At 40.3% G+C, this 20,199-nt stretch overlaps 1 protein-coding gene across 5 annotated transcripts in view; it reads left to right on the top strand.

Annotated features, from left to right (window-relative positions):
* The window catches only part of TMEM182 (transmembrane protein 182), a 250,522-nt gene that overhangs the window by 105,749 nt on the left and 124,574 nt on the right, over nucleotides 1-20,199 (top strand). Inside the window, exon 5 of one of the 5 annotated variants that reach the window (XM_063788933.1) lies at nucleotides 18,073-18,158. The exons of 2 other annotated variants lie outside the window; for them this stretch is intronic. In XM_063788933.1, coding sequence (XP_063645003.1) covers nucleotides 18,073-18,104 — 32 coding nt within the window. In that variant the 3' untranslated portion in view covers nucleotides 18,105-18,158. Of the gene's footprint in view, nucleotides 1-1,614; nucleotides 2,042-18,072; nucleotides 18,159-20,199 lie in introns of those variants that run through there. 2 more of the 5 variants (XM_063788932.1, XM_009443007.5) reach the window with 2 other exon arrangements.

The following is a 20,199-nucleotide window of genomic DNA, read 5'->3' as shown; positions in this document are numbered from 1 at the left end:
GTGGGAGGTAACTTGATGGCATGGAAAGAATGCAGAATCTGAAAATCCGGATTCAGATTCTTGCTTCCATCTCGCTATGTGTATGTTACTTTGGACAATTTACATAATTTAGAGCTCTGAGACTCCATTCCATGACAGGGTAATTGCGAAGGTTAAATGAAATGTATTCAGGAAAGTATCTAGCATGGTTAGTTACCTCTGAATCCAGATGCATCACTGAAATACTGTTTAGATTTCATTATCGTTCTAATATTTTAATATCATTTTGAATACATTCTGTTCATATAGTATTACCCATATATAAAGTATAACCTCTAGGAGGATAATTCACTTGTCTCCTTTGGGCTAAGTCTTGTACTCCCCTCCCCTGCTCCCCCCTGCAATGACTACTCGCCATCTCTGCTCAGATGTCCTGCTAGAACTCAAATGCAGAATTCTTATCTGTATGCTCCTACCTCCCTCTCTGCATTATTTATTCCGATTGATGGTGCTGTCCCCTTTTCCTGAACCTTGAATTACTGGGATCACCTCAATTTCTCCTTCATCACTGTCTTCCGTATCTAAACAGATCCTTGAACTTGCAGTGCCGTTTCCAATGTTGCACTATCTTCTGTGTCTACCTGCTGCCCTCACACAGCTGCTTATCAGGATTACTAGTTCAGTTTCCTACCTCATTGGCTTCTGGGGAGCTTTCCCCGGATCCCAATTCCAGGGCTCCACCTAGATCCACAGGGTCAGAATTGTAGGGGGGCCCAGAATGGCGTGGCACTACCATACACTTGAATTTCGTTGGGAATCCCTGTCACATACATCTCTGACCTCAAGTTAGATTGACCTTCCAAACCAAAGGGCATGCCACTGACAGAAAGCTCCTCTTAAAGCCACCTTTTAATTTTGTTCCTTCCTTGCTGCATATCTTTGCGATTTCCCACTTCCTGGAGGATGGACTTAACTTCGGAATGAGATGATGTCACTCCATTCTCGGTGCCATGAAGGAAGGGACAGTGTGCACCTTGCTCATCATAGAGCCAAGTGCCTGGCCCATTGTAGACCGAACAACAGACCACCCTCCCTTTGGGTGGTTGCCTGGATCACAGCCATTGCCCCTTCCAGGGATGCTGATGACATACATGGAGGGGCCACTGACACCTCCCCTTGGCCATAGCTGTTGACAAAGAGGGCGGGCTTTTGATACAATGTATACAAACAGATACTCTTTACAGAAAATGGAGAGATCCTGAGATCAGATGTCATGGACAGGTAGTCACATGAACATGAACGGCAGGCCCTGTGCTAAGGTCTCCTGTTGCCATGGCTCCCCGATGTGTGCCAGGGTTTGTGCGTCCTGAGCCTTGGCTGCTGAGATCCGCCATGTCAGGAGATACCATGACACCTCCAGTAAGTTGTCTCTTTTTCTCCCTTTTTATTCAAGTCACTTTGAGTCAGTCCCTCTTACTAGCAATTGACAGAGCATAATCTGACACATTGTTGGGGATTTCATCTGCTCATGACACAGTTCCAATCTACCTAATTCATGTTATTCTCCATAATTCTCGGTCATCATTTCTTCTCTAAAACCAGGTGACTCTTCTAATAAATCTCACTCTTTTCTAGATGGAATTTCTTCTCTCTGTTACTCAAGCCTCTCAAAGTCCTTATTGTCCCAGCCTCTGCGTGAAACGTCTTCAGCCATCAATGACATCTCACTCCTTCAAGCCCTTATGCCACTGCTGGGATGGACCAGTCACTGGACCTGCATTACAGTGGGCTTATATTGACCTTTACCTCTACACTTGTATATAACTCGTTTTCCCATTTAGTTGCAAGACACTTGGAAGCACAGACCAAGGCTTACATTTGTGTTTTAATGTTTTTCTCGTAAATGCTTTATGCCTAAATGTTTCCGTACTACTCTTCTTTCCAAATCCTTATTGTTTAAAAGTTTCTCTCCTACTATGCCATGCCTTATAAATATTGATTGAATGAATGGATGAAATGCATACCTGCTTATATTTCTAATTAAAGGCAATTTGGGATTATAGTATTTGTTTTTCCAAAAATGTTTCCAATTACCCATTCCCTTGTCAGTTCCCATGTAGCATGGAAATGCAACATTCCCTTTGTAGAATGTCCGCTTTGTAATTACCCCTGTCAGGGTGATTAATGGATAGCAGTTTATGACCAGGAACCTCCGTGGTGACCTGGTGGTCAGCAGAGGCCACCTTGTCTCAGATATTTCTGCCCCTGCAGAAGGTTTTTAAAAAAATTTTTGGCTTTGGAAAAGAACTAAGGTTGCAATATGGGCACATTTGCCCGCAGATTCCCAGAGCCTGTCGATAGCTAATTGCATCCAGGCGGGAGGACTGATTTGCTTGGCAGTCCCTCCTGACTGGGAGGTGGGATGGTCAATCCAGGCTGGAGCAGGGCCAGTGCCTTGGGCCAAATGTGTTTTCTTCCTCTTGGCTGGCTGTCTTCTGCCTGGGCCTGTTTTGCCCTCTGCTGACATCTCAGGCTGAGGATCTCTTTTCTGGTCTTGCAGGGCCAAAGGTGGCTGGAGGGTCAGGAGGCAATAGGAAGTAGGGCTTCCCAACCCCTCCTGCACTGGCTCACTGTCCAGTCACTGAGGTTAGAGGGATGTCTGGCCTAACCGTTCCATTCTTCACGTTGCTGTTGTGAGTGTCCTTGTTTCTCTTTTTCTGAGACTCCTGGATTACTCCTGGCCACAACTGCCCTGCTCACCTGGTGGAAAGCAGTGCTTCCTTCTTCAGGAGAAAATCCGCAATGGCTGGAGCCATGGGTGCAAAGAAAGCCCATGTACTGGGAGCAAGGAAATGAGGCTTTGAATGTGCTCTTCAAAGACTGCCTCTAGGAAGGCCAGAGGGCTACCTTCCATTATTGTTTCTGTTCTCCCCTTCCAGCAAATGGCCCAGGTCACTGGGAGCTAGCAGCATACCAGCACTAGTGCAGAACTATTAGTGTACCAGGGCACATGAGCCGAATGAGGCCTGGGCAGTGTTGCACACATTTAATGGATTTTCTCACTTAACCCTCACAGCAACAGCATGAGGCAGGTACTTCTATTAATCCTACTTTAAAGAGGCAGAAACTGAGGCACAGAGAAGTTAAATAACTTGTCTAAAGCCACATCACTCCTATTCTCATACGTACTCTTATAAGAATAATGAGCACTCCTATAAATGCTCTTACTAATCAACTACTCATTGCAGCTATATTTCAGGATACGTATATGGGTAAACTGTACGCTTAGCAGGAGGTTAGGTAAGAGCCTCCTACTTGATCACTCAGCAACTATTTTGGGGCACCTATTAACATGTAGACCTGTTCTATAGGCTAAAAGAAATGCCAAAAAGTAAGTGCTTGCACTGTAGGTTAGAAGAAAAGATGCTTTCTCTGCGTGTCTCTCTTTCTTTCTCTAGGTGTGGGTGTTTTGTGGATGTCCCTGCAGCTATAGACAGGCCTGGGATGCAGGCACTGTTCTGGGGGTTTTGTAAGCAGCACAGCCTAGTGGGTAGGAGAACAGTCCCCAGATACCCCACGTATGCTCATAAATGACTCCATTGGCCGGGCATGGTGGCTCAGGCCTGTAATCCCAGCACTATGGGAGGCTGAGATGGGCAGATCACCCGAGGTCAGGAGTTCAAGACCAGCCTGGCCAACCTGGTGAAACCCCATCTCTACTAAAAATACAAAAAATTAGCCGGGCGTGGTAGCACATGCCTGTAATCACAGCTACTCGGGAGGCTGAGGCAGGAGAATCATTTGAACCTGGGAGGCAGAGGTTGCAGTGAGCCGGGATCACGCCACTGCACTCCAGCCTGGGTGACAGAGCAAGACTCCATCTCAAAATAAATGAATAATAAATAATAAATAACTCCATTGCCCACTAGCACCAGACATTGGATATCTGCTTAATTTTCCTGTATCCTAGTTTTTTCACCTGTACAGTGGGTATTATTATAGTTCCTAATTCTTCAGGACTACTGTAAGGATTAGAAAAAATGATACATGTTCACTTCACTGTTTAGAATAGTCTGAGCACGTTGTAAACAATCAATAAATTGCAGTGATGATTGCCCTTACCTTTTTGCGTCTCTCCGTGTATCTACAATTGCCTGCTCACTTGGAGAAAGGCACTTCCTCCTGGAAGCCTCCTATGACAACTGACCCCCTCCCGTTACCTTCCTGTGAGGCATGTTGGCTATCCCTCCTGTCGCTTTCTGTAAAGCTGTGTATGTTCTCTATAGAGTGCAAGCTCCTGTCACATATATTTATTCAGGACCTCCTATGTGCCAAGCACATGGGGCATAGCAGTGGAAATGACAGGCACCCCGGCCCTGCTGGAACTCACCATCCAGTGAGAGTGGTGTTTAGTTATTCAACAACTACTCTTGTTCAACAATACATATTGAAAAGTCAGGAATTGTAAGGAGATTTTTGGGGCACTTCACCTTCTTAGAAGTGGGGTTACCGAGCAGCTAACAGAGGCTTGAGGAAAAAGCAGGAGCTGGCCAGTTGCATTGATGGGGGAGTTTCTAGGCAGAGGGACTAGAAGATGCTGAAGCCCTGAATTAGAAAGGCATGGACGGGGAAGAGGTCATAATCTTGCCTGCGTTTCTTCCCCCTGGGCAGAGACTGGTCCCATCTGGGGTGTGAGTGTGAAGGCGGGCAGTGGGGTGAGAGCTGAGTGGGCCCTGCCTGTTGGCTGGGCTTAGCTGCTGCTCTCACAGGCTTACTTTTCCCTGGGCACTTTGAGGGAATAGAGTCACCTGGATCCTCACAACCTTGGTATGATTCACGCCCATTTTTAAATGAGGGAAACTGAGAGATGAAATAAGTTATTCTGGTAACCAAGTTAGTAATTTAATGAGAGGCCAGTGGAAGTCTCTCTGCATGAGTATATGATCAGAGATGAAGACTTCCCTGAAATCTGTGAAGCAAAACCAGCTCTCCTCTTTTGGGTAAGAGAAATGGCAATTAGGGGAAAATTGAAAAGTATCCAATGATTTTTCAGCACCTTTTAATCCCCTGAAGTGATCGTCTCGATTCAGAAACAAAACACATGATTAACAAGGAGGGTTACCACTGCCCCGAACATATTTGGTATGTTTATTTACGTTCCACCCCACCCACTCCCAAGCAAAACAAACAAACAAACAAACAAAAAACAGAACATCAAAAACTAATACAAATCTTTGGAGAAAATATCTCGAACTTTTTGTAAATGAATGGTTACACTATGGGCAGAGTTGTCACTCTTGAAATTCAAGCCGGAAAATCAAAGCAGATTGATGCCCAATTTTATGAGAATGCTCTGATTTTCTTCATTTCCTGAGCATATAAACAATATCTTATTGTGTGAGTGCTACTCTTTTGGAATTTAGATACAGAATATCAACTTGACTTTCAGAATGCAGATACTATGTTGTATCATTATCAACAATAATGATGTTTTCCTTCAAGTACTAGAGAGATATATTTACATGTGTCCAAGGAATGAGCTTTAAAAAAAGAGAAGTAGACATCTCATATACTGGCTTTCTATCTTTCCATGTCATAGAAATGAATGAAGGGGAAATATATAAATTAGAGAGTATAAATTGTTTCACTGAGAAAAGCCCTTAATCAGAGAGGACAAAATGGATTTCTAATATTGCTAGGCTTATAAAGTGGAATTGTGAATGCTTTGGTTAATAAAGTTGTTACTACTTCGAAAGCCAAGTTTTTGGTAGGATTTGATGCCTATTTACAGCAATACATATGACATTTGTAACAATTAATATGGTAACTATGTGTGTCTCTGTGTGTGAAGAGAAAGGTGATATGCTCATGAAACTTTGCCACAAGATAGATTTAAAAAAGCAATATTTTTATATATTAGGTTAGTGCAAAAGTAATTGCAGGTTTTGCTATTGAAAGTAATGACAAAAACTGCAATTACTTTTGCACCAACCTTTATATAGTATTTTACTTAACTTAGAGTCATCAATCATTTCCCCTGCAACTTAGCAAAGAAACTTTATTGTAGATATTTTCAAATACTGTATTTTAGCCTAAAGAACAAGAAAAGAACCCCCCCAATGTGCTCATCCTCCACATTCAACAGGTTATCAACATTCTTCCAGTCTCCTTTCATCTATTCCAGCCCCACTGTTTTCTGGGATACTTTAAAGCAAATCCCTGATACTACATCATTTCACCAATGGATACTCTCTATCTCATAGCTAAAACCCTTCCCCCATTGTAAAAATTAATCTCAATACCATTATTGGCAAAATTAACAATAATTTCTTAATGTCATCTAATTACCCAGGTCTTAACCAATTGTCCAACATTGGCTCGAAGGTAACTTTTAATCGTGGTTTGTTTGAATCAAGACCCATAAAAGATCCATACATTGAGTGCATTTCATTGATCTATTAGGTAGTCTTGAAATAAATAGTGACCCTCTCCTGCCTGTCTTTCTACTTACTACCTCCGTTTCATTCTTTTTTCTTTCCTAACATCAGTTTGTTCAAATCAGCAGGTTATGTCTTAAAGATTGGCACATTCTGGATTTGGCTGGTGGGATCCTCCAGAGTCATTTAGAGTGCAAACTTATGATACATGTGAGACTTCATTAGATTCTTATCATCAGCAGGGAAACTTCCTAGGAGGTTTTTTTTTTATTTATTTTAATAAACCTCTCCCAGGAAAGACCACCCGGTGGCAGTGTTAGGCACAACTTTTCCTTGGGTGAGTCTCCTCAATGCCAGGGACCTTGCCCCTCCCCTGAGTTCTCTATTTTCCCGGTGCCTGCCAGCCACACCAGCGCCTGCGCATGCGCATGCGGAAGGACTAGCTTCCAGCCCGGGGGCCGCTCTGCCTGCCGGGGAGCCGCTCCCTGGGTCCACTGGGGACCTGGAGTGGGCGTGACTGACGGCTTTGCCTGCCTTGCTGCAGAAATCACTGGCTCTGCTTCGGATTCATTGGTTTAAAAGTATAAGACAGTTTTTTGAGGATGAAAAACTGAGGGTTTTCCATTTGAGTTAAAATAAGCAGTAAGATTTGCAGAATGTTCCAGACAGCAGCCAATTCGATAGAAATTGATGGCAGCCGGAGTTGTTATTTCAGCCTCGACCCCCTTTCCTGCTTCCTCACAAAAGATAACCACCAATTCTGTTACTTTAACCTTCAATCTCTGAGACACTTTCAGTGCTCATTTTTTCATCCAAATGTCAGGAAAGTCTTGGAACAGTCATCTACATCTTTCCGACACTGCCTCCTTGGAGATCAAAACAGTGACCGGCACAGCACGGGGACAATGTTTGCTTAGAAGTGTAGTCTACATTAAGGCTGTGGCACCAAATTACTAAATCATACTTAACCTCAGTTTATTCATTTGTAGAATGCCAACAACAATCACTAAGTAATAAGGACTAAAGGAGCGAATTGCTGTACCTGTCATATAGTCGTTGTTCAATTAGCATTAACATAAAAGCAAGGAAACTCAACTTAATTAGATTGGGTCTTCAGAGCTGGAATTCGGCAAATTTCTTGCCATTTTAAAATTTGAGTCATCACACTGAATGAGAGGCCTGGCCTTGGAATGATGGAGTAGGGCCACGTGTGTACTTTTGCAAAATTAATGAGGATAAATTAATTCACTAGTAGGTGACTAGTGCACACTGAAGCTCTAAGCTGGATATCTGAAATTTGTTAGTTAAAATTAAGTAAGAGCTATTTTACCTGGAGTATTTCCTTCCTTGTAATTTAAAATTAAACCTTCAGCCAAAGCAAGTAACTTTAATTTAAATGAATTTCAAACTCTACTCTTGCGATTCAATTTCTCTCTGTGTCTTTCTGCCTGTATAGTCATTGTGCATTAGAGCATCTTTGCTGATGAGGTCAGTTTGCTAAAACGATTTATTTTCTTAACAATTTTGAGTATATTATTTAGACCATTTAAACGGCTTTTAGGGAAATTACTGACAAGCATATTTAAATTCAGAGCCAGGTCACTATAAAGAAGAAAAAGAGGAAGAAGATAAACACCCTCATTCAACATCCAGAAGCCATAATTGTGGTCATGAATAATCGTGTATTCCTCTAATAAATTATTAGATTGTAAGCCAATATATTTTGTACAAAATCATCTTAAACATTTCCAGAAGTAAAAATTCAAAAAAAAAATCAATCATATGGTTCTTTCTGTCACATTTTGGGTATGAACTAATTTATTTGATGATATATCAATGATGAGAAGAAAACAGGAATATTTAAGAAATTAATGATATAGTGCCATGAGTACTTTGCCAACCACTTAAAAATAAGAAGCCAAAATATTAATGGTATAAAATATGTTTATATACATTCAGAATTTTAATGAGATTCTCTTGATATGTTGTGAGTTAAATGCCAAATTCATCTGCACTTAAGCAGATCATACAGGTATTGAGAATGTGGGTAACATGTATGAAGGCAAATTTAAAACACACATTCCTCAGCTGAAAAGGTAAAATCATTAGAGATTATTTAGTGTGTGTCCAGAGAAATACAAAGTTAAGACATTTTATGGTTAGCTGAAAAATGCTGTGGTGATTTTTCCATAGACACCCTCCCTCCCCATTTCGGCTCTTGCTAGATGATTCTCATTTCTACACTGTAATTTCCAGCTTATCCTAAATATAGACTCTGGATTTCAGCCATCCTAATTAAACTGTGAAGTTCTTTTGTAGTGAGCTCTGATGCTTTGGAAATCAATTTCCAAGCTTACACAAGCAGTGTGTGTCACCTTTTTGGTTTTCTTCCCCTTTGTGAATTTATCTGGAGATGGTAAATTTCAAATACTATTTTAGTGGCACATTTGTTCCATTTTTTTGGTCCAGGCTGTTAAAAAATAGTAATAATTATAAACTTCCTTCTGTTTTATAGAGATTAATTCATTCTTTCAAAAGTTTCCCACCTTAAAGTACCTAGCCCCTTTCCGCACAAAGTCTTTATAGTATAAATAAAGAAAGTGAGATTAAATTGTTTTTCCTAAGGCTATCTGGAGAAACAAGTATGGGATTCTTTTTTGTTACACAAAATTCATGTTTTTTCTTGACACACAGCTGTTAGAGATAATGGGATTTTTCACTAAGGGAATAGAAAGTGAGAATCAAACACAAACATTTCAGTACAAGCCACCCTACAGGATAAGGCTAAAAGCTGGTGTGCGGAATCTTGGGTGTTGGCTCAGGAGTACCTGTGTCTTGACAGTGCTCCTCCAGAGCCGGCCCGGCCCCGAGACTGCACCAAGGAGCTGCATGGAGTCTGAGAGCTCACCTTCTGTGTCAATGTGCACACCTTTCCCATCCTGCCTTCTGCCCTTGGAGAGCAGCAGGCTGCAGTCCTTGGGCTGGGATGATTGGAGACGAAGTTTTCTCTGACTGCAACTTTGAGCAGGGACTAAGACAATGAAAATTCCACAGGAAGGTTGCAAACTATTTTTTAACAAAACCCAGATGTCTATATCCTTTGAAGGTTCAGTTTGAGAGTAATTTTACAAGGACTCTGGTTTGTCTTTTGGCTTCAACTTGCAGAATGTGATTTTACTAGAAGTCTTCATGACTGTTGTGAGGTGGTTGTAGTGGTGGCTTTCCTTTTAAGTTGTCTTGGAAAGGCAGAAACACCTGAAATAGTGTGTTTATCCCAGGGCTTAGGTCAAGGAGCAAAAATCAAGCACTCTATGAGCTACAGTTGGACTCAAAGTGTTTTGCAACCCTGGCTACACATTAGAATACTCATATGAGGCTTCTGAAATAGATGTTAAGTACCTGGGTCTCACATGCTGACCAACTATATCAGTTTCTTTGGGTTGGGCCAAATGTATGAGTAGGCTTTTAAAATTCCCCAGGTGATTTTAATTTGCAGTCTGTGTTGTAGATCAGAGTACTGGTTCCAAACATCGATGTCCACAGCCTTGGGGAGCTCTATAGATCTCCAGGTATGTCACAGAAGCCTAAACATTACTTTTAATATGCTTTATTTGAGACAAAGTAGTTACTACTTTAGATAGCAATTTTGGAGGGTAGATCAACCAGGAAGGAGGCAATGAGAGGAAAATAAATGAAGTACTCAACAGAATGATGCTTCCGTTCTAAAAAGGCAGGGATAATGATTTAGAGGGTTAAATTTCCTCTATATGGGTCTAAGTTATGAAAAAATATATAAAAGAAAGTTTGGTTTAAAAAGATAGAAGTTATGACAAATGTGCTATGCAACATTCTTTTTTCGGTTGATCTCACACTAAGATAAAAATGTTACATTTTGATACTAGATATATGCTATTATAATACTGTCAAGTTAGCATAATGGATTTTGCCTACAAAACGGTCCAGTCTTGAGCTAAGATTTAGCAGATTGATACACTTTAAGAAGAAGGAACATTTTCCGGTTCTCATTGTCAGTGTAAAGCAGTAGTTCTCAAACTTAAAACAGAATCATCTGGAACTTGTTAAAACACAGATTTATGGGGCTCACACCAAGAGTTTCTGATTTAGTAGTTCTGGATGGGACGCAAGAATTGCATTTTTAACAATTTGTGAATGATGCTGATACTACTGGTCTGGTGGTCACACTTTGAGAAGCACCGGTCAAAAGCATTAGAATAGTCATTCATAGGTTCATTTTACATAGTACATGTCTTGGCTCAGGTTCTCTAGAAATAGAACCTGAGGCAAAAGCTTATATGTGAATGCTTTATTGGAGTATGCAAGCCCTGGGAAGCTTGTGTGAGGGAAAAGGAACATGAAGTCCAGAAGGAGGGCAAACAGATCTGAGGGTGTGTTATGGTGCTGTGGAGCTGACCTGGAGAGGGAAAGAAAAAAGAATTTACCTACCACCTCTCTCAGATGTTCCCTCCACTTCCAAGTTGTGTCTCCTTCCTGTCCAGTTAGTCACTGGAGAAGCCAAGCTCCATAGATATAATCTTGCCAGAGGGCAGTTGGCATGTGCATGGGATCCTAGGTCTACAGGCTTGGCAGCAAGACTCTGCAAAGCACCAGCTTCTGGGAGGGTAGCTTTTTCCATAAAGGAAAACAAGAGCCCCCACCCAGAGTAGCATATAAACTGACCCTGGTAAACGATCAGTGCTTCTCAAATTATTTGCTGTGAAAAATATGGTTTTAAAATTGCCACTGGTTCATAGATCCTTGCCCCACTGTGTCCTCTTGTGCCTGACAGCATGCAGTGCCACATGTGATGTGACTCAGTACATTGGCTCAGCAACACCCAGATCAGCCTAAATCTTGTTCATGCAAGGGAGTCCACTGCTCACATACACAGATGTCGTGGCAACGTCAAGTTGCTGTGAAGATTTGCAAATACTGACTCTCAACTGTTTTTCTGCCCCTTTCTCTTCATGAACTGATAACAATTAGCAGACCAGGTTGTCTGCAGACCACTCTTTGGAGAGTGCAAGTGTATTAGTTCGTTTTCACACTGCCAATAAAGACATACCCGAGACTGGGCAATTTACTAAAAAGGTTTAATGGACTTATAGTTCCATGTGGCTGGGGAAGCCTCACAATCATGGTGGAAGGCAAGGAAGAGCAAGTCATGTCTCACATGGAGAGCAGCAGGGAAAGAAAGAGGGCTTGTGCAGGGCAACTCCCTGTTTCAAAACCATCAGATTGGCCGGGCACAGTGGCTGGTGCCTGTAATCCCACACTTTGGTAGGCCGAGGTGGGTGGATCACCTGAGGTCAGGAGTTTGAGACCAGCCTGGTCAACATGGTGAAACCCTGTCTCTACTAAAAATACAAAAATTAGCTTGGCATGGTGGTGAGTGCCTGTAACCCCAGCTACTTGGGAAGCTGAGGCAGGAGAATTGCTTGAACCCAAGAGGCGCGAGTTGCAGTGAGCCAAGATCATGCCATTGCACCCCAGCCTGGGTGACCAGAGTGAGACTCTGCCTCAAATACACAAACAAACAAACAAACAAAAAATCAGATCTCATGACACTTATTCACTATCACAAGAACAGCATGGGAAAGACCTGCCTACATGATTCAATTACTTCCCATCAGGTCCTATCCACAACACATGGGAAGATGAGATTTGGGTGAGGACACAGCCTGACCATATCATTCCACCCCTGGCCCCTCCCAAATCTCATGTCCTTACATTTCAAAACCAATCATGTCTTCCCAACAGTCCCCCAAAGTCTTAACAACTCATTTCAGCATTAACTCAAAAGTCCACAGTCCAAAGTCTCATCAGAGACAAGGCAAGTTGCTTCTGTCTATGAGCCTGTAAAATCAAAAGCAAGTTAGTTACTTTCTTGATATAATGGAGGTACAGGCATTGGGTAAATACAGCTGTTCCAAATGGGACAAACTGGCCAAAACAAAGGGGCTACAGGCCCCATGCAAGTCCAAAGTCCAGCAGGGCAGTCAAATCTTAAAATTCCAAAATGATCTCCATTGTCTCCATGTCTCACATCCAGGTCATGCTGATGCAAGAGGCGGTGTCCCATGGTCTTGGACAGTTCTGCTCCTGTGGCTTTGTAGGGTACAGCCCGCCTCCCGGCTGCTTTCATGTACTGTCATTGAATTGAATGTCTACAGCTTTTCCAGGCACATGGTGCAGGCTGTCAGTGGACCTACCATCCTGGGGTCTAATGTGCTTCTCATAGCTCCACTACGTGGTTCCCCAGTAGGGACTCTGTGTGGGGGATCCAACCCCACATTTCCCTTCTGCATTGCCCTAGCAGAGTTTCTCCATGAGAGCCCCACCCCTGCAGCAAACTTCTGCCTGGACATCCAGGTGTTTCTATACAACCTCTGAAATCTAGGCAGAGGTTCCCAAACCCCAATTCTTGACCCCTGTGCACTGGCAGGCTCAACACCAAGTGGACCTGCCAAGGCCTGAGGCTTGCATCCTCTGATGCCATGGCCTGAGCTCTATGTTGGCTCCTTTCAGCCTTGGCTAGAGCTGCTGGGATGCAGGGCACCAAGTCCCTAGGCTGCACACAGTAGGGGGACCCTGGGCCTGGCCCATGAAACCACTTTTTCCTGTTAGGCCTCCCCGTCTGTGATGGAAGGGGCTGCCACAAAAGTCTCTGATGTGCCCTGGAGGCATGAGGCATTTTCCCCATTGTCTTGGTGATCCACATTCAGTTACTCATTGCTTACGCAAATTTCTGCAGCCAGGTTGAATTTCTCCTAAAAAAAATGGGATTTTCTTTTCTATAATATTGTCAGGCTGCACATTTTCTGAAGTTTTGTACTCTGCTTTTCTTACAAAACTGAATACTCAAGTCACCTCTTGAATGTTTTGTTGCTTACAAATTTCTAAAACTGAATGCCTTTAACAGCACCCTAATCACCTCTTGAATGTTTTGTTGCTTAGAAATTTCTTCTGCCAGATACCCTAAATCATCTGTCTCAAGTTCAACGTTCCACAAATCTCTAGGGCAGGGGCAAAATGCCGCCAGTCTCTTTGCTCCAGTTCCCAACAAGTTCCTCATTTCCATCCATAACAAGAATCACCTTTGCTCCAGTTCCCAACAAATTCCTCATTTCCATCTGAGGCCACCTCAGACTTTATTGTCCATATCACTATTAGCATTTTGGGCAAAGCCATTCAACAAGTCTCTAAGAAGTTCCAAACTTTCCCACATTTTCCTGTCTTTTTCTGAGCCCTCCAAACTGTTCCAACCTCTGCCTGTTACCCAGTTCCAAAGTTGCTTCCACATTTTTGGGTATCTTCACAGTAGCACCCCACTCTCATTACCAATTTACTGTATTAGTCTGTTTTCACATTGCTAATAAAGACATACCTGAGACTGGGCAATTTACAAAAGAAAGAGGTTTAATGGACTTACAGTTCCATATGGCTGGGAAAGTCTCACAATCGTGATGGAAGGCAAGGAGAAGCAAGTAATGTCTTACATGGATGGCAGCAGGCAAAGAGAGAGAGCTTGTGCAGGTCAATTCCTCCTTATAGAACCATCAGGTATCATGACACTCATTCACCATCATGAGAACAGCATGGGAAAGACTTGCCCCCATGATACAATTACTTCCCACTGGGTCCCTCCCACAACATGTGGGAATTCAAGATGAGATTTGGGGGAGATACAGCCAAACCATATCAGCAAGTATAGATTATTTTTTATCAAGTTCTCCAGTTATGACTTTGTCTCTTCTTTTATTACAAATATTGTATCTCATAAGAAGCAGAAATATCAGTTTGTCAGAGGCTTAGCAAATTCAGAAGAGTGCAGAATATAGAGCTATTAAATATATGATTTCCAAAGTTGAAAACTCTAGGATATGTAAGTAGTATTTGTTCCAGTAGAGTGGGTTTTTGCTTATTTTGTTATTTGCAAATAAAATGCTAAAAATCTCTCTTCTTTCTAACTCTAATGGAAGCCTAAAGAGAGGTCAGCATAGAGGATATAGTAGAGGCTGTGTCTTGGATGTCAAGCACACTTGGGATACAAATTCTGTTTCCATTCTTCGCTGACTTCCTGGGGAAGATATATTAATCCCTATGAATCTCAGGTTTTTCTTCAGGAAAAATAAGGAGAAGAGAATTACCTTACAGATCACATTTAAAAAGTGATGAATAAAAGAGATATCATATAATAAACATATGTCATATCCTCATTGCCCACAAATGTTAGTTCCTGTCCCCTTGCCTCTATGTGATCTGAATGAGCCTCCTATTAATGTTTTAGTAATAAGATAATTATCTTTACAGTGGTTTGGGATTAAAGAGAAGACAGGTCCAAAAGTTGGCATTGGCTTTTGGCCATTTTTCTGCAAAGGACAAATGATGATTGATAAAGGAGAGTCTGAAATAGGGAGAGAATGAGCACTGCTTTGGACAAGCTCTAGGGACTGTGACAATGTGGATTGGTATTCAAGATCTGTTAAAAGAAGAAGTGCTCTGGTGAGCCACTTTAGCTTTGGATTGAGATCCTTAAAAGCTACAAATGAAGAGAGATGCCTTTGTGAGGATTGTACCTCAATCACTGAAATTGGACTGAATCCCAGACTATAAGAGTATCCAGGTACCTGTAAAAGCACAATCTATGAAGGCACGTGCTTACTATTTTTTTTTTTTTTTTGAGGTAGAGTCTTTCTCAGTGACCCAAGCTGGAGTGCAGTGGCACAATCATGGCTCACTGCAATCTCAGCTTCCCAGGCTCACATGATCTTTCCACCTCAGCCTCCTGATTAGTTCAAAATACAGGCACGCACCACCATACCTGGCTGTTTTTTTTTTTTTTTTTTTTTCATTTTTTTTTTGTAGAGACAGAGTCTCACTCTGTTGCCCAGGCTGGTCTCAAACTCTTGGACTCAAGTGATTCTCCCGTCTCAGCTTCCCAAGGTGCTGGGATTACAGGAATTAGCCACCATGCCTAGCTAGACTGCCTGACTTACCAGCAAGTCTCAATTAGATAAACATTATTTTATTGTAAACAGTAAAAATATGATAAGTTTAGAATTTTTCTGTAAACAGTAAAAATATGGTAAGTTTATCTGATTGAGACTTGGTGGTATAAGACAGCCTGAACATAAAGCAACAGAAAAAGTAAAAATAAAATGAGCCTATCCAAGAATTCTGGATATTGGAGTTGTCAGTGACAGATTAATATTCTAAAGCTTAAAAATATAATAAATGAAATTTAAAAATCAGTCGATGGTTTTAAGAATAGAGTAGACATAGCTAAAGAGGGAAGGAATAACTTAGATGATAACTCACAAAAAATCATGCAGATTGAAGCACAGAAAGACAAAAAGTTAGAAAGGGGGATAAAAGATATATAATTTATATTGTGAAGTTTTAATACATGTTTAATTGGAATCCCACAAGAAAGCGAGGATAAGATAGTACAGAAACCAAAGTTAAAGGGATAGTGACTGACAGTTTTTTACAGATTCAAATGTCATCCAATGACTGCAGAATATGTGGTTTTATTGTTAGTTTAAGCATGCACATACCATTTACATAAATTTCTATATTTAGGCCATTAAGCAACATTATCAGTTGGCTTGGGTTAGATTAGATGTATTGGTTATCTACTGTTTTGTAACTAATTACCCCCAAATATTCTGCCTAACAATACAAATAGTTGTTGTCTCTTTCTTTTTTGGTAGGTCAACAGTCAGGAAATATATCTTAGCTAGGTGCCTTTAGCTCAAGGACTTTCACAGAGCTGCAGTCAAGGTATTGGCCAGAACTGCAGGTATCTTAAAGCTTTTAGGAGGGAAGATTCACTTCCAAGATCACTTGTGGGGCTGTTTAGAGGCCTCAGGTTCTCTCTGCCTTTTACCAGAGACATAAGTTACTTGTCATGTGGGCCTCTCCATAGGGCACCTCACAACATGGCAGCAGGTTTCTTCAAAGCAAGTGACCGAGAGAGTGAAAGAGGATGCCCAAGACAGTACAAATTGTCTTCTTGGAGACATGTTTTCAAAAGTGATGTCCCATGAACTCTGTGGCATTCTATGCAATAAAAACAAATCACTTAATCTGGCCCACACTCAGAAAAAAGAATCACACAAGGATGTGATTACCAGGAGCTGGATTGGATGGGACATCTTACAAGTTGCCTAACACAATGTTCCCTTTGGCCCTTAATCTGTCCTGTCAGTCTCACATGCAAAATACATGTATACCCTCTAAATGGCCATAAAAGTCTCATCCTATTATAATCTCAGCTCAAACTTCAGCATGGTATTATTTGAATCAGGTCCAGCTATGGATGAGGTGCCTCAGGTGTATTTCTTTAAGTATAATTCCTTACGTGTAACTTCTTCTTATGTGTAAATTTGTGAAATTAAGGACAGAAGTTATCTGTCCCTGCACATATCCAGCATAAGACAAGGATTGAAAAATTGCTATGTTCTTGTTCAAAAAAGCAAAAAATTGAGACCATAAAGAACTCACTGGTCCATAGTAATTTTAAAATCTAGTTGTAAAAATATATTGGAATCTCCTTGATTAGTTCTTAAGGCCTGGATGAAATTCTCCATGGCTCTTGATTTCATCCTGTAAGTCATCTTTCTTTTTCATGAAATATAGCACTTGTTTGCAGCTGAGTAGTTTTGTCAGCCTGCTTCTTGCCAGTAGAATTTTTGGGGTCTGCATGCTCTTTTTCAATTTGTACTCTCTCTGACTGCTTCAATCTAAACTGGTCGTTTTTTCTCCTAATATAATTATCTCAAAAACTTTGTGGGTCTCCTTAGAATTTCCTTGTGGTTCACTCCATTAGATAATAGCCGTAACTCCAAATCCCTTTTAGATAAGCCCTTAGGCTTTTTAGAGGCCCTGTTGTTCACTTAAGAGGATCTATGAGGCACACCCTAAATGTATCTAAAGGATCTTTGTGTGACTCAATAGTACTCTGGGATATCAACTTTGGACTTTCTGAGGTCTGCAAAGATTTTCTAATTCCACCCTGGGTTTCACTTCTAGACTGTTTTGTTGAATGTGCCCTTGATTTGACCTTCACTATGAAGCCATTTCTTAACTTAAGCATCACCTGTCTTCCTGAGGCATTGAGAATTCAAATCCAGAAAGTCCTGGTTCCTTTGTGACTAACAGTTCTTCCCACAATTTAACTCTCTCCCTTTGCATTTTACCATAAGCAGCAAAAAGAAACTATATGGTATCTCGACAATTTGCTTAGACATCTCCTTAGTTCATTTGACACATGCTCTACTTTCCATGTTACTGCCAGTGATGTTGCAGACCTATTTATCACAGTTTAACAACGATTTCAGTTCCTTCAATTTTCAATAGCATGTGTGCCATTTCCTTGTAAATCCTCACTGTCTGTGTCCTCAATATCCACAGTTGTGTTAACAATTTGTTTATAAAAATTGTTGCTTCTCCAATATATTCCTAAAAATCTTTTCAGATGTTCTCTGGTTCCAAACTACTCCCAAATTTTAAGGCATTTGTTATGGTATGACCCCATTTCCAGATACTAAAATATGTGTTATTTAGTTATTGCTGCATAATAACTTACCCCAAACTTAGTGTCTTAAAACAACAAACATTTATTATTTTACAGTTTCTGTGGGTCAAGAGTGTGGAAGTGGCTAAGCAGAATGAGTCCAGCTCAGAATCCCATGAGTCTGCTAATCAAGCTATTTTCTGGGGTTACAATCATCTGAAGGCCCAGCTGGGGCTAAAGAACGCATTTTGAAGCTCGCTTTTTGCCTGGCTCAGAAGATCCATTTCCAAACTCACTTACACTGGCAGGCCTCAGTTCCTTGCCATGTGAATCACTGCATGGGCTGCCTGGACCTCCTCAGGATATAGCAATTGCTAATAAAAGAAGTTTAAGGGGAACCAGAGAACTAGACGATAAAAGAAGTTGGGTAACGTGAAAGCCCCACCTCCAACATTGGGAATCACATTTTAACATGAGATTTGGAGGGGACACACATCCAAACCATTTCAGACCCCAAATGTCATTGAGATTGCCTTTGACCCTTTGTCATGTCTTCTTCATTTCATGACTCAAGCTGGCATAGTTACCTCTATCAGGGACACTGATAGTCTTTTGGCCAAGGGAAAAGAGATCTCAGAAACATCTCATGTCACTTCCATGCACATTTGGCTGAACAAAGCAGGTTACATGGCTTAAGGCTGACATCAACAGTGCAGGAAGTATACTTCCACTGCAGAGTGGAGCATCAAAGGCAAAGTTGTAAGTTTTAAATAATAATGCATTCTTTCATAGCAAGCCTTAGAGGTTTCAGGGGATTGAAATCATGCAGCATATGTATATATATACATATATACACATACACACATATATACACAGATATACACATATATACACATATACACAGATATATACATATATACACATATATAAATATATATACATATATACAAATATATACATATATATAAATATATATATCTCCATGATGCAATTAAGCTAGAAAACAATACAAAATGATAATACAAAGTCCCCGTATGTTTGGATGTTTAGGAAAATAAAAGTTCTGGATGACCCATATAGCAAAGAAAAATAATTATAAACTTAAAAAATGAAATTGCTATATATACCAAAACTTGTGAAATACAACTAAAGTCACACTTAGACATTTATAGCATTAGGTACCTACATTTGAGAAGAAGGTTTAAAAATTCATGAACTAAGCATTCAAGGCAAACATCAAAAAAAAAAAAAACACAATCAAATTAAACCCAAATTAATTGGAGGAAAGAAAAGAATAAAGAGCTGAAAATATTTTTTAAAAATAGAAAACAAATAAAAGAATAATTAATAATTAAAATAGTAATAACTGATGATAATTCATTGAGAAAGGACTTGTATAACCTGAATGACACCTGTTGAAACAGATCTAGAAAAACAGCTGAAGGCACAGATAGCAATAACAGGAATGGAAAAGGAGACCTCAGTAAAAATTTACAGTCATTAAAAATATCAACACTATCATAAGCACATTTGTTTCAATGCATTTATTATGAAATTGGTAAAGTTGTGAGAAAGTGTCAATTCCCAGGCTGGCTAAAGCAGAAATATAAAACCTTAATAATCTTTTCACTTAAAAAAAATTGAAGTGTAATTATAAACCTTCCCACAAATAAAATTCCAGATCCAGATGGCTTACCAGTGGGTTTACCAAACGATTAAAGAATAAGTATTATCAATCTTTCACAAATTCTTGCAGACGATAGGGAGAAAAGGAGGAAACATTCCAGAACTAGTTTTAAAATGTAATCTTGATGTCAAAATTTGCTAAGGTAACTATGAGAAAGGATATATTACAGGTAATTTTACTCATGAACATAAATATAAAACCTCTAAATAAAATAATATCAAATCTAATCTTAAAAATTATAAATAATATAATCCACTATGACACATTAGGTGTATTCCAGGAATGCAAAGTTGATTTAACATTTGAAAATGAAGCAATGTAACTTATCGTATTAACAGAATAAAAGAGAAAAATTATGATTATTTGCATAGATGCAGAAATTTCTAAATAAAATTTAATATCCATTTATAATTTTACAAAAGCTTCCCAACAAACTAGAAATAGAAAAAAAAACTTTCTTAACTTGAAAAGGATCTAACAGCACACATCACGCTTAGAAGTAAAATGTGAAAGCTTTCCCTTTGAGATCAGAAAATGACAAAAGCGTTGCTGTCACC

Source organism: Pan troglodytes, chromosome 12 (genome assembly GCF_028858775.2).
Source record: "Pan troglodytes isolate AG18354 chromosome 12, NHGRI_mPanTro3-v2.0_pri, whole genome shotgun sequence".
NCBI classification, from domain to species: Eukaryota; Metazoa; Chordata; class Mammalia; order Primates; family Hominidae; genus Pan; species Pan troglodytes.
This window is presented reverse-complemented; position numbering and strand designations above follow the sequence as displayed.